At 37.5% G+C, this 15,216-nt stretch overlaps 2 protein-coding genes across 2 annotated transcripts in view; one reads left to right on the top strand and one right to left on the bottom strand.

Moving 5' to 3' along the window:
• Positions 1–5,411, top strand: part of ICOSLG (inducible T cell costimulator ligand) — a 57,257-nt gene extending 51,846 nt beyond the window's left edge. Inside the window, exon 5 of the mRNA XM_087966806.1 lies at positions 4,175–5,411. Coding sequence (XP_087822932.1) covers positions 4,175–4,248 — 74 coding nt within the window. The 3' untranslated portion in view covers positions 4,249–5,411. The remainder of the gene's footprint in view (positions 1–4,174) is intronic.
• The window catches only part of PWP2 (PWP2 small subunit processome component), a 28,210-nt gene extending 14,536 nt beyond the window's left edge, over positions 1–13,674 (bottom strand). Inside the window, exons 1-7 of the mRNA XM_026674034.2 lie at positions 13,563–13,674; positions 8,432–8,544; positions 6,232–6,326; positions 5,904–6,003; positions 5,416–5,559; positions 2,182–2,317; positions 1,077–1,303 (exon numbers count right to left, since the gene is read on the bottom strand). Of these exons, the coding sequence (XP_026529819.1) occupies positions 1,077–1,303; positions 2,182–2,317; positions 5,416–5,559; positions 5,904–6,003; positions 6,232–6,326; positions 8,432–8,544; positions 13,563–13,580 (833 nt within the window). The 5' untranslated portion in view covers positions 13,581–13,674. The remainder of the gene's footprint in view (positions 1–1,076; positions 1,304–2,181; positions 2,318–5,415; positions 5,560–5,903; positions 6,004–6,231; positions 6,327–8,431; positions 8,545–13,562) is intronic.
• Between the last annotated feature and the right edge of the window lie 1,542 nt (positions 13,675–15,216).

Raw genomic sequence — 15,216 nt, 5'->3', positions numbered from 1 at the left:
TTTTTATATAAGAACAAATCATCCAATTACCTTTCAAAGAGTAGTTTAACAGATAGGAAAGGAAGCAGTAGGTTGGTAATAAAATGCTGTTTTATGTTAGCGTATCAAGAAAAGGAAGAAAACATTAACAATATGTTAATATTTGTCACATCACTAAAGATTAAACAATAATCATGAGTCTTAAGTTAAAATGATGAGCAGAAAAGTTTCAAGTGTTTGCTGTCTTAAATTTTAGCAGTCTATTACAGCTTTAAGAATCTATTAAGTTTAAATGGAAGTGTGTGTTGTCTTTTTTTCCTCATAACTATCACTTTAGTGGGTGGCATATTTGATTAAGATTTAGATTATTTTATTCAACTATTAGTTGCACAAGCACCTGCAGCATACTTTTATTACTGCTCCCAGTATATATTTACCTAAATAACTGGAGAGAATGCATAATATAATAGCATGCACTTACATTGCCAGAGGATAGAGACCCTCAGCTGCTTTCCTATTGTCCTCCTGATTTTCTGGACTTCAATTAATAGACTTTTCACTCTTTGCCATCCTTACTGGTAATGTTTGCAGTTGAAATCCGAAACACAGTGTGTGGGGGATGTTAAATAATGCAAGAGCAATTGTTTGTCTGAAACTACTATAGCCCATACTTTTAAGACTTCTACTTAAAAGAACTGATTGCAGTGCTTTGTTAACAATTCTTCCTAGTTCAGGCTTCTTGAAATTCAGTGAGCTGTACCTCACATCTTATGTGCCATACAGAACAATAATCTGATTACAGGTACAGCAACATTAGATTCTTTTTACTTTTTGTCAATAACAGTGAGATCAACAAAGACAATTTTGATATTTCTTAACAAAACTAGAATTCCTGGGTCCTCCTCATCAGTAATATAGAAATTAATACATTAGGTCTTCAGTTCAGAAGGCTAATTATAACAACCTGTTTCCAATCACTTCCACCATGATTGCGTTCATGTTAAAAGCATCCCAATGTAAAGGTTACCTACGTAACAAACCAGTTAGAAATTCAATAAATTCCTCTTATAAGTTTCTTTCATTAGAAATTCACTTACTTGGCAGCACATGAATATTTCACTTTTTTCTTGTTTTGTTTTTCATTTCCACTGGTTTTTCCATGAATCTCTTTGTCTCTTTGTGTTTCTATCAACTCTTCATCTAGGTCTTTTGCTGACTCTGCCTGGTCAGTGGGATGGCTTTTGGAACTTCTAGTTATCAGACCATTTAGTTCTGTGTCACACTGCCACACACACAAAGCCCCATCACGGCTAACAGTGTATAACTACAATAACAAAGTATAGTTATCAATTGGCAAAAAGGAAAATAAAGGAACTGTGCAGGAATTCCAAAATCACAAAATGCTACCTCTAATCTATACTCTTATTTTAGTGTGAGCATGTCATCTCTGGTATATGAGAGAGAAGCTTCTTGAAATATTTGGCTGCATGACATCTGGGTTGCATTTGTTATTATATTATATAATTATATTTACATTGGATCTGTGCATAGCACTTAATGACAGAGAATCGGGCTGTACAGTACTTCAAATTCAAAGGCAAAAAGTGGTTGGAGTATTTGGGGTATGCTCCTCTATCACATGCCTGCAACTCCTTCAGCAATTGCAACTCCTTCCCAGGCTGCTCTCTGCAAAATCAATGTGATCCAGGAGGAAAACATTTAACGGATAGTTTAGAAATGTAGGATGTGCTCATCTGTATACTTCGAAGCATCCTTTTCCTTTTGAATCTGCACAGCCCTAATAGATAACTGGACATGTGCATTCATTAGTTGTTTAAGTCCAAAATCTATAGTGCTAATTGTTTATGGCTTTTCAGAACACTATATCAACTGCCACCATATTTAAAGTATTGCCCTACCCACTCATACAGCGGTGTCAAACTCACATTGTTACGGCAGTGTCATGTGACAAATCAGGACTTTCCCCCCCTTTGCTAAACCAAGCGTGGTTGTGGCCAGTGCATGACACAGTCAGCCCATAGGCCGGGAGTTTGACAGCCCTGCACTAATGCATTAACATTGTAACTACACACACAGGCACAAAAATATATTGAAATATTGAAAATTATAGACCTCACAGGGATTAAATCAAATAAATACTAACTACATTAACTTAATGTAAAAAATGTGAAAGGTACATACATCCAAACTGTTTTCTTCAAAAAAACAGGCAACAATTGCATCTTTATGACCTCCTAGTGCATAATAAACCAGATTGACCCAGCGTTCAGCTCCAAACACCCATGTTGACATATCTTTGCTACCCACTGCAAAACATCTGAAAAAAAAGTTACTTCATCATTATTAAAGTCTATGATAATTACATAGCTGTGGGTAAGACAAATTACTCATTCCAGCTAGCTATCTCCTAATAGCTTTATGCACTGGGAAAAATACTGATGAGTTCACATAAGTTAAGCTCATTTAACAACTGTTCAGTTACAAGGATGATGAAAAATGTGACCATTCTCACATTTATGACCTTTGTAAAGAAGAGGAGAGTATAAATAAATGCACTTAGCAACTGTTTTGTTTAAAGCAAAGTTCTTCCTTCAGACTGTGGTATTTCCCCAGCTTCTTATACTCCTTCCTGATGTTGCTATCATTTGGCACTACTACATCTATCACCACTGCTGTCTTTTGGGTCCTTGTCTACTATCATGTCTGGGTTGATTGATCAGTACCTGCTTTTCTGTGTGGGAAATGGAAGTCTGGAAATCTCACAGTATCTTAACTTTCTTGTCTCCATGATCTTCTGTGGGATTTTCCATCTGGACTTAGGAGGGTCTAGCGCAGAGGTCTGCAACCTTAAACACTCAGTCATACTGTCATGCCCCTGTCAGAGTCTGAATCCGAGGTGGAAGACGAACAGCTGACTGGGGAAAGGCAAAGTCTGGCTGGGCAGAGCAGGGGAGAGGTAGAACGGGAGGGAGTTCAGAAGAAGACCCAGGCCCACCCCCTCTTCATCCTAGGGCAGGGGTGGGCAAACTTTTTGGCTCGGGGGCCTCATTGACTTTTAAAATTTGACAGACGGCCGCTACCTGGTGTCGAAATGCCTGTCATTACAAGTCAAAATCAAATGAATGCAATTATTCAATCATTCACATCAAACCTTAATTCTGTACCAATCTTCGGCGGGCCGGATTAAAAAGACCAACGGGCCGGATGTGGCCCTCGGGCCATAGTTTGCCCACCCCTGTCCTAGGGCATGCAGGGAGGAGCGGAGAAGAGAACAATGTGGGTTGCGGGGCTTACAGGGGAGGAAAGGCCCCTGATTCCCTTCATTAGCCACACCTGGGAATGAGAGTTTAAAAGAGATGCAAGCTGAGTGCAGCATCTGCTGGGAACAAACCAGAGTTTATCTTGTGTTGACTTGATTATCTGCATTCCTGGCATCCTCCCAGCCGGGTTGAATTACTGCTGTTCCTTCACGTCTGGAATTCCTTCTCTTCCTGCCAGACTAATTACCTCATTTTGCCTTGATTGGACTTATAGTTTTTGTTGACCATGTTTTGACTTGATTCTCTGCAGCCAAAGGCTGTTCCTGGGAGAGTTTTTCTCCAGCCCAGAAGGTAACCAGGACATTAGGGCAAAGTTGGAGCTAATAGAGGACTCCTACTGATTATCTCCAAGTCATCATACACATGGATCCGTTTCCCACAGAAAACAGGGAGCCACAAAACCTGGGTGGGCATGGCCAACACATCCTCACTCCCACCCAGTCACGTGACCCCCCCAGCCATGCCTACCCAGTTTTTGTGGCTACCGGTATTTTCTTTTCTCTGGGAAACAGGTATCTCTCTCTCTCTCTCTGTTTCTCTCTCTCCTCTTTCTTTTCCCCTTTCTCTCTCATCTCTTTGTCTCCTCTCTCTCTCTCTCTCTTTCTCCCTCTCTCTCATCTCTCTTTCTCTCTCCTCTCTTTCTCCCCACTCTCTCTCACCTCTCTCTCTCTCTCCTCCTCGTGTGTGTGTTCCCTCTGAACCATTTCCAAAGACAGGCGAGATTTGGGGTTTTGTTTTTTGTTTTTGCTGATGTTGTTCTTTCTTGTTCTTTGGGTGCTTTTTACCATATGATTTAAATCAAGAGTCATTTCAGGTTCCCAGATAAATGAAGCTCTTTCATCCCCCTGCTGTAGCTCCCTGTCGGCTGAACCCACCACTGGCTGGCCCTGCCCTGCACCCTCCCCTCCCACTCACTCATCTGCCCTGAGAAGAAAAGGGCGACAGCAGCAGATGGAGACTCGCTCCGTATTCCAGAGCAGGAGCGAAGCACCCCTCCACTTGTCTCTTCTTCCGACCCATCTTGGTGCTGTCCCTATTTTTAGGGCTTTATTACATTAGCGATGAAAAACCAACCCTACGTTTTAAGCGGTTTGAAACATGCTCTTTCTAATGAGAATGATTTCACAGAGTTTCCAGAAGGTCTTTTTGTGTAAAAGTGGGCTGGAAATACCCTATTTTTGACCTTTTTACAAAAAAAAAATGTTAACTTTACACTCAATTTGTAAGCTATTAGAAAGCAATAGGATAATGAAATTTTATATTCGAAAACCTTGTGTTGCTAAGTTATTATGCACAAAGGTTCACATTTATCATATCTTTCCTTCCAGAGACATAAAAAGCTAAATTTTAACCTTTTTTCAATCTGCAATATTTTTGGACAACTTTGCTCCAAATTATCTAGATGGAGATCGCTCATGAGAATGTTTTTATTATTTTGTTTAATAGAGCACAAAAAGTTGTACAAGTTTTGTTTCTCTCAACAAAATATTGCTGGAGATATTATGTCTCAAAGTTGCTGAAACCTCAGAGTCATACTGTAGAAGGCTGCGGGTATGGAGTCAAACAAATGACTATATCTCCACAAGTATTGCATCAGCAAACGTAACACTTTACCAATGTTCATTGGGGACATGTGTGCATGTTCACACAAAATTTCATCAAAATCCATGTTGGTCAAGCAGGGCACTTTTCTGTAATCAGACCACTTGACATGGATTGAACCCAAATCGTGATTACATGACCACAGAATGCTACAAATGGGCATAAACATGAGCCAATTGCTAAGTGCCCAAATTGCAATCTCATGACTTCTGAAATGGCGCGACAGTTGTCACTTTAAGGACAAGTCATAAACACTTCTCCAAGGCCATCATAACTTTGAAGTATTGTTATATAAATGGTTGTAAGTCAAGGACTACCTATAAGTATAGATAAGAAAATATTCCTAAAATATGCTTCAGCTTCTTTCTTTAAATTAATGGAATGATGTACATTAACTGTATATTTTTAGATTACAAATCATGAACTGAAACCAGGAGTCACTGACATTGACACTAGGCGTTTGGCTTTCTCAATAAACTATACAAAAACCTACCTGGAATCATCAGTCCAGTCAATGCATGTTGTTTCATCATAAGCACCATAATATGTTTTGTCAAGAACAAATGCATTAAATTCTCTCTTTTTCCCTGGAGCATTATACATCAGGGCAACTTTGTCTTTAGTAATCACAAATTTTCTGTTTTACAAAAATGAAAATTGAAAATAAATTATAGAAATAAAGGTCACATTACAGCCAATTTAGTAAATAAGAATTTGTGTAATTAAAATTATTTATGCTTCTGATGCAGATAGACTTACTTTCTGATAATTTACAAGAACCACTAGTACACACTCATAAATAACATATAGATTGACTTAAGAATGATCCATTAAATCATTTCATCTACCATTATATCTATTTTTCTTTAAACAAACTTAATTTCCTTAGTAATTTCATGAAGCTTATTTCACTTTATTGTTAATTACTATTAATATTTCTATAAAATGCAAAATAGTAAAATCAAATACAGTTCTTCATACTTTCCATTTGGAGAAAAACAGACACTATGGACAGGTTTCTGAAAATGGAATCGATGGATAACAGTTTTACTGATCAAACTGACAAGTAAAGCAGATCCCTCTGTAAGGAACAGAAGAAATATTTCAAATATTTTTATATATATGAAAAACAGTTTGTTTACATGTTAAATCTACTCATATTTTAACTCACACAAAGAATTTTACCTGCAGTTCAACTGAATATTTAAACAAAAGATTAAAACATTATTTTTAGTGTAAATATTATAATGCTAACATTTGTAAATGTAACTTACTGATCAAATTCTTTCTTAACATCTTAAACAATTACCTTCATCAACAAGTATAGCAAGATTTCCATCTGGAGACAGTCCCATACATGCAACATTGTATTGAGCAGCCAGTGGTAAAGTTTCAGATTTGTTACTGAAAGAAAAGATGAACAACATATCAAAGGTAACAACACAGTAGCGATTAATACAGTAATTTTAATTATATATATATATATACAGTTGAGCTCATAAGTTTACATACCTTGGCAGAATTTATGATTTCTTGGCCATTTTTCAGAGAATATGAATGATAACACAAAAACTTTTCGTTCAGTCATGATTAGTGGTTGGCTGAAGCCATTTATTATCAATCAACTGTGTTTACTCTTTTTAAATCATAATGACAACAGAAACTACCCAAATGACTCTAATCAAAAGTTTACATACCCCAGTTCTTTAACACGGTGTATTGCCCCCTTTAACATCAATGACAGCTTGAAGTCTTTTGTGGTATGTGTGGATGAGGCCCATGTGTGGATTTTGTGGTATGTGTGGATGAGGCCCATGCCAAAAAGCCTCCAATTCCTGTAAATTCTTGGGCTGTCTTGCATGAACTGCACGTTTGAGATCTCCCCAGAGTGGCTCAATGATATTGAGGTCAGGAGACTGAGATGGTCACTCCAGAACCTTCACTTTATTCTGCTGTAGCCAATGACAGGTCCACTTGGCCTTGTGTTTAGGATCATTGTCATGTTGGAATGTTTAAGTACATCCCATGCGCAGCTTCCAGGCTGATGAATGCAAATTTTCCTACAGTATCTTTTGATAACATACTGCATTCATCTTGCCATCAATTCTAATCAAATTTCCTGTGCCTTTGTAGCTCACACATCCCCAAAACATCAGCGATCTACCTCCATGTTTCACAGTAGGAATGGTATACTTTTTATCATAGGGCTTGTTGACTCCTCTCCAAATGTAGCATTTATGGTTGTGGCCAAAAAGCTCAATTTTGGTTTCATCACTCCAAATGACTTTGTGCCAGAAGGTTTGAGGCTTGTCTCTGTATTATAAGCGGGATACTTTGTGGCATTTGCGTAGCAATGGCTTTCTTCTGGTGACTTGACCATGCAGCCCATCTTTCTTCCAGTGCCTTCTTATTGTGCATCTTGAAACAGCCATATCACATGTTTTCAGAGAGTCCTGTATTTCACCTGAAGTTATTTGTGGGTTTTTCTTTGCATCCCAAACAATTTTCCTGGCAGTTGTGGCTGAAATTTTAGTTGGTCTACCTGACTGTGGTTTGGTTTCAATAGAACCCCCCATTTTCCACTTCTTGATTAGTGTCAATGCTGCTGATTGGCATTCTCAATTCCTTGGATATCTTTTTATATCCCTTTCCTGTTTTGTACAGTTCAACTACATTTTCCCACAGATCCTTTGACAATTCTTTTGCTTTCCCCATGACTCAGAAGCCAGAAACGTCAGTGCAGCACTGGATGAAAGATGCAAGGATCTGTCAGAAGTCCAGGAACTCATTGACCTTTTATACACACACACTAATTACAAGCAAACAGATCACAGGTGAGGATGGTTACCTTTAATAGCCATTCAAACCCCTTTGTGCCAACCTGTGTGCATGTTATCAGGCCAAAATCACCAGGGTATGTAAACCTTTGATCAGGGTCATTTGGGTAGTTTCTGTTGTCATTATGATTTAAAAAGAATAAACACAGTTGATTGATAATAAATGGCTTCAGCCAACCACTAACCATGAGTGACAGAAATTTTTTTGTGTTATCATTCATATTCTCTGAAAAATGGCCAAGAAATCATAAATTCTGCCTGGGTATGTAAACTTATGAGCACAACTGTATGTCTGCCAAATTCATGAATTAGGTAAGGAAGCAAATGTAGCACTTGGTTTCCAGGCAACATTATCCAATATATTTGAAGCAGAGTAGAAAACTAAATCCTCTATAGCACTAACTTATCAAATGTATTTCATAAATCCCTTCCACAAACAGTAGCTTGAGAGGCAGACTGCAAAAGCATTTTTAACAGGCTATTTACTAATAATACACTTAGAGGTCACCGTACAAGAGCTAGATATAATGGTTTAAATGTTAGACTGACACTTGGAAAACCCAGGTTCAAATCCACCTTCCACTGTGGAAGCTGTTGAGCTAGTATCCCACACTCTCACATGCTTTGAGCTGAACAAACAATATCTAATAAATCAAATAAATAAATGAATACTTTTTCAAGTCAAAGACTGTAATTCTGTTTCCCACTGGACTAATCAGAGAGTTTCCATCTGGAGTGAACGTCAAGTTTCCACATCGGTAGACTGTCCCCAACAAATTGGAAAACTAGAAAAATAAAATTGTACTTGCATTAATGCAACGTAAGCAGAAAATGAAATAAAACACAAAAAGTGGTACAGTACCATAATTCTTGAAGGCAATTTCGGACAATGCAAACTTGAATAGGAATTAAAAAATGTACATGATTTGTAATAAACTCACTGCCAAAATGTAGAGAAGTACATATAATGCACAAATAAATTATATTAGGAGATGCTCTCAAGTGCCATTTCTTTTTCTTTTACCAAATTTTATTAAAATGTTAAAAACTAACAAGAATATTTAGAATAAAGGAAAATGAAAGAAAAAGAAAAAATACAAAAAGTCAACAAAATCAACAAAAGAAATCAACAAAAGGAAAAAAGAATTATAAAATTATAAATTATCCAATTTTGTTTTACAGCAATTATAAGCATAAATATAAAATAGCCTGTAATTTTATAGTTACAGCATTGTTTACATTTTTGTACAGTCCATTATTTTTAATCCTAAAAACCATATGACTTCATTTTTTTCTGTTTCCTGCAATTGAGGGTTTGTATTAATCGTTAAATTTAGACAATGTCCTAATTAAAGCTGTCAATTTAGCCATCTCAGCAAGTTCCATAACTTTTACTATCCATTCCTCCATTGCAGGTAGAAAGTCGAATCTTTGCATCTTGCATAATAGTGTATAATAGTTTTGGCTGCAGTTTTCATATATAAAAACAAAGTTCCCTTCCAGCTGTAATTCCCACGTTATCTAAAGCAAGGACCGCAAGCTCCACAGCCCCGCTCCGAACTCTGTCAGAGGGCTGCAAAAGGAGCCATAGCCATCCTGTAGGGGTGGTGAAATAAAGCCTTGCAGGTTGCGGAGAGGCACTTCTTTCCTCCCTAACTGTGAAAATCCCCTCATCCGAAGATGAGAAGCAGCGGCAGCAAAATGGCTGCCATGAAGCCGGAGACAGTCTGAATACCTAAGACAGTGCAGGATGAGATCGTGAATGGTGTGTGAACTGGGTGAGAGAATACTTTTTGTTGAAATCTGACCCCTAAGAATCCAAGGGGAATATATATTTAGAACTATTTGTCAAAGTGGCGAACGAGCACTTTGGAAAAATATTGGAGAATTTAAGAAGAGAACATTTTTCTTAAAAAATATTCAAAAATATTAGAAAATTGAATTCTCAAAGTGAAAAGATGTGGTATCATGAAGGCATTTTTAAAATGCTGGAATTACAGACCTAAAATCTTTTTTTATTAATACTGCTTACTTATTGGAATTATAATTTAAAATAATTAAAATCGGACTTGCCAGCAACATTGCAGAGGTTGAAGCAGGCTGAAGCAGACAGCGCCATCTACTAAAGAGAGGGCAAATATGCAAGCCTGGGAATAACCATCTGAAGGACTGAAAATACTTACTGGGTTACATGTATCTACTCTAAGAGCACTGGAGATTTGAATATTAAATAAGAATTTTTAGTTAAAGGACCCCTGAATGTTATTGAATGTATAACAGTGACTTGAAGAGGCGTGGAAAACTCCCTGGTGTATCTAAAATTGGTTTGACTGATTATTGATGAGATACTAAAATTTGTGATTTGGCAAGCTTTGTTTTGAATCAACAAATCCTAGACAACTGGATAAAAAGGAGACCTGTTAAACCAAATAAGAAATCTGTGGAGTTTTAAATGGAATGGAGCTGTTGTTTCAAAGTATTAAGGACCTTATACAGGAACAACATAAGACGATGGTGAAAATATTTGATTGTATAGACCAAAAACTGGAAAATATTATATAAGGAACAAGGAGCAAGGACCAAGACTATGAGGAAAGAAAGGAGCCATCAGAAGAAATGGAGGGGAAAGCAGAACTGCGAAGCCAACAAAAAGAAGACAAGGAGGAGACATTATCAAAATTAATAATGATTAAGGAATTAAAACAGGAGGGAAATATTTTAAAAGATTTAAAAAGGGAATGGGAGAAACAGGAGGATATCTGGGGGAAAGAGGTAGGGGCTAGAACAAATAGCTTTAAAACTAGACAGTGGGAAAGGATAGACAGGAGAGAAAAGGTTAGATTGTATAGTCAGAATATAGATCTAGAAGTAGATGGAGTAAAAAGATTTAAGAGAAGAATATGGGAGGCAAGCCAAAAAAAAAAAGATTAAAAGTTCTGATGTGGACAAGAGATGATGGACTTAAAAAAAGAGAGTAAAAGATCTTCCATGAATACATTTTAATAAAAACATGTATATTAATACTAGAATTATATAGGCTGGATAATTATTTTGTAAGTAATGTGATAGATATTAGGATAATATTTTAAGATAAAACAGATATGAAGAGTGAAATATAGGAATTATGAATAAGAACTAAGTATTCTGGAAAATTAGAGATTGAATGAAAGCATTATTAAATAAGCATAAAAATAAGATTAGCAGTGAAATGACAAAATTAAACAATGGGTGATTAGATAATGAAAGAATATATTTTAATGTAAACATGTGTTTACCAGTAGAATCACACAGATTGGATGATTGGAAAGAACATGAACAGATGTACTTTAAATGTTTAAATGACTGTGATTGATACTAGAAGCATATATTAAAGCATTGGATAATGAAAAAATGAAGGATAAAATTTTAACATAAATGTGAAGAGTTAAATAAAGGAATTATGAATAATAAAACAGGTGAAAGATGGAAAATAGAAATGTCTTTGAATATTACAGTGATATGGGGGAAAGATTAAAATAGAAATAGAAATAAGAGGGGAATAATAGTATATACATACATACATACATACATACATACATACATACATACATACACACACACACACACACACACGTAGGTCTTGGCATGTTTGGGTCTTTTCCCGTGTAAGATTGAGAGCATCTTGGCAACGTTTCGACGAGGTCCCACTTGCCATCTTCAGGCTGGTGCTTTCGGCTTCGTGCTTGTGCGAGCAAAGCATGATTGGAGCTGCCGACTCCCTATATATACTGGTGGGTAGGTTGGTTCTGTTGTCATTTCTTGATTGGTTGATGGAATTGTTTGCAGATTGGCTGGCTTTTTCATAAGAACATGTGTGGCTGAGGTATTGGCTGTGTGTCTATCAGCCTCCTGTGTTGTAACGACCTGGGTAATGGGCTGTGTGATGACCTTCTGAGTTCTACTGTTGTGACATCCTGGGTCTTGTGCTGTGATTTCCTGGGTCATTGACTGTGTTGCAACATCCTGAGGTTTTGTGGTGTAACCTCCTGAGTTCGGTGATGTGATATCCTGAGCGGGGTGGCTGTGATGTGACGTTCTGGGTTTTGGTTTGGCTCCGAGTTTGAGGCCTGGATATGTGTTCATGGCATTTATCCGTTTGCTTGGTTTGGGGGTTAGGGTGTGTGGCAGCTGGTGATGCAGCCGTGGTCTGGTTTCTGGATGGTGGTTGTCTTTTGTCTATGGGATGGGTTTGGGTTTGAGTCTGGCGAGGGAGAATGGTGGTGTCATGTGTTGTTTTGGGTCCAGTGTTGGTTTTCATGGCTGGGACTCACTTGTTGGTGAGGGCTAGTTTCCAGATGTCTGGTAGGCGGGAGGCATCGTCCCGTTTATTCATGTTATGGGGGTGTTTCTCTATTTCGATGGCTTCCCTGATTATTCTCTTGTTGAAGTGTTCAGTATTGGAGATTAATTTGGTTCCCTCAAAATTAATTTCATGTCCTGTGGCTTTAAGGTGCTGGAAAAGGGAGGAAGTATTTTCTTCTTTAGAACTCAGAAGGTCATCACACAGCCCACTACCCAGGTCATTACAACACAGGTGGCTGATAGATACACAGCCAATACCTCAGCCACAAGCACAAAGCCGAAAGCACCAGCCTGAAGATGGCGAGTGGGACCTTGTCGAAACGTTGCCAAGATACTCTCAATCTTATACGGGAAAAGACCCGAACACACCAAGACCTACATACCTGTACCCGTGAAAATCTATGAAAACATATTATATATTTATATATTTATATTTATATTTATTTTATATATATATATATATATATATATATAGATATAGATATATAGATAGATAGATAGATAGATAGATAGATAGATAGATATAGATATAGATATATATAGATATAGATATAGATATATGAAAGAACAAGAGGTTTAGAAACTGAAGGGCAATTGTACAAGGTATATGTAAACAATATGAAACAATGAAAATGAAATGTAATAATTAGCAGCAATAATATGTCTATGTATCAAAATGTACAATTCCCAGGTATCACACCATTCACTCATTGATATGTATAAACAATATAAAATAAAAATCTTGATGGGGAAAAAATAAAATAAAAACAAAGTTCTATAATATTTTTCCATCTGCTTACCCATCAAGTGCCATTTCTATGTGCCCAAAATATTTCACTTGATCTTAAAATATAATATCAGTTATCTTTAATGAATTTTAATTTAAAGTTTTACAAAAACATAAAAACACAAATCAATAAAAGGTTAAAAAAGAAAAAAGTGCAAAAGAAAGGAAAAAATAGAACTTTCTGATTTCATCTGCAGCAAACATAAGTACACTTATAAATTACTCTGATTACAAAAAGAAACCATCACCCAATTTAGATGCAGGACTGATTTCAAACGTAATTAGTAAATGGCTTTAAATAAATTGTAGAGAATCTCTCAGATGTGTTGGACTTCTGGACAGATATTTTGCAAGCAATCCAGCTGCACACTTGTCAAAATGTAAAAAGCCGACATTTATCAGGGACAAAGTGAACCCGTGGGTTATCAAGTACGTTTCCTACTCATGGATAAGGATAAGAAAGAGGAAGCGGGAAGGAACCGAGGCTCATCTCAAGTTACGTTTTGGAAAGTCAGGGATATCCAACCAGCTCCACTTGTGAAACCTGGGGGTAAGCAACCATGGGATAAAAAGAAGATGGCAAACCGATGGGAAGAGGAAAACCTAAAACAAGGGAGCCACCCACACAAGAAGACTTGCAAATCCCCAAGTCGGCACCGGGCCCCGTTTTCTCACCCGGTAAGCGAACTTCATATCCCCGCAGGTCTCCTAGCCCCACTCCCTGCAGCAAAGCGCCCAGCACGTGAAATCGGCGAGGCAACCGGAAGATTTTCCTCTTTTCATTTCCGGGTCAAAAATGTTTCCATAGCAACTGGAGGCGTCTTTGGTTAACCTTGTGCAGACGAGTCGACTTGAGCTGTGAATCTTCGGAGACTCGAGCTCTGAAGCAGGAGGGTCCGGATTCCCGTTGACCGGACGAGGTTTTGTGTGCGTTTGATAATATGCAATCATTGCTCTGCATATATTGGCCAGCAAAAGATTTAACAGACGTTTAAACTGCCAGTCGCCGTGCATTGTTTCTTAGGAGCAAGCCCTCGATGCATAGGGTCGTACGTGGCCATGAAATTACAGAATGTGGTTTGGATGGTGGTTTTAAGCAGAGTAGCTGGCTGGAGAATTCTGGGAGTTGAAGTCCACAAGTCTTAAAGTTGCCAAGGTTGGAGACCTCTGGTTTTAGGTATGGGCAAATTGAACAGTTGCCCAGAGTTCCACACGTCACCCCCTCCGCACGCATTTTGGCATAATTTCACTACATAGAAAAGGAAACCTAAGGGAAACACTTTGCTGGCCTCTTGTTAAGGTGGGGGCCAGATGCATCAATATAGAGTGTTTGTATTCTGACATCTGGGACAGCCTTTTAGTAGGTAAACCCTCAAATTATTTGAACACTCAGATGGTATGTCACTATTACTTTGGGGAAATAAAGAGGAAAATGTGTGATGCCTTAGATAAATATGTCAATCATTGCCACAAAAAGAAAGCTTATAAAAATTGTGCAGGTCCCCAGTTATATTTCTAGACACTGCATTACAGTCTCTACCACAAGTCCCGAGTGGTGATCCCACAGGTGTCGCTCGGATTGTTAATTTACTTGTCAAACTGAACATAGGTAGTGAGGCAGAGATTGATGAGATCCAACACTCTGGATACTTCAATCTTAATGTATTTGGCTAGGTTGGGTGTGTTGTGTAGTGCTATTGCCGTGGATTCTTTCACTAGTTCTGGATATAATTATGGTCATAGATCCAGTGCGTAGAAATATGTGAACAGTCCCAATGTTATAACCATTTTTATTGCAGTCATTAAGTGAATCACATAGTAATTAAGCATCCAGCTTCCCATTTGATGTTGCTTGTTGGAAACCAGCTGGGAAGGTTGCAAATCGTGATTACATCACCACAGAATGCTGCAAATGGACAGAAACGTAAGCCAATTGCTAAGTGCCCAAATTGCAATCACATGACTTTTGGAATGATGCAACAGTAGTATCTTTAAGGACAGGTTGTAAAACACTTTTTCCAAGGCCTTCATAAGTTTGAAATATTGTTAAATAAGTGGTTGTAAGTCAAGGACTACCTGTATGTATAGATAAAAAAAATATTCCTAAAATGCTTCAGCTTTTCTTTAAATTAATGGAATGATGGACATCCACTGTATATTTTTAGATTACAAATCATGACATGAAACTAGGAGTCATTGACATTGATACTACATATGCCACACCTATAACCAAAAGTATGGATTCAGTATATAGACAACACCTTTGTCATAACAAAAAAGGAACTGCTAGAAAAGACACATAAAACAATAAACAAAACTTCAAAGGAAT

Source organism: Notechis scutatus, chromosome 5 (assembly GCF_049901735.1).
Source record: "Notechis scutatus isolate UNSWTSFEM ecotype Mainland chromosome 5, rNotScu1.2, whole genome shotgun sequence".
Taxonomy (NCBI): domain Eukaryota; kingdom Metazoa; phylum Chordata; class Lepidosauria; order Squamata; family Elapidae; genus Notechis; species Notechis scutatus.
This window is presented reverse-complemented; position numbering and strand designations above follow the sequence as displayed.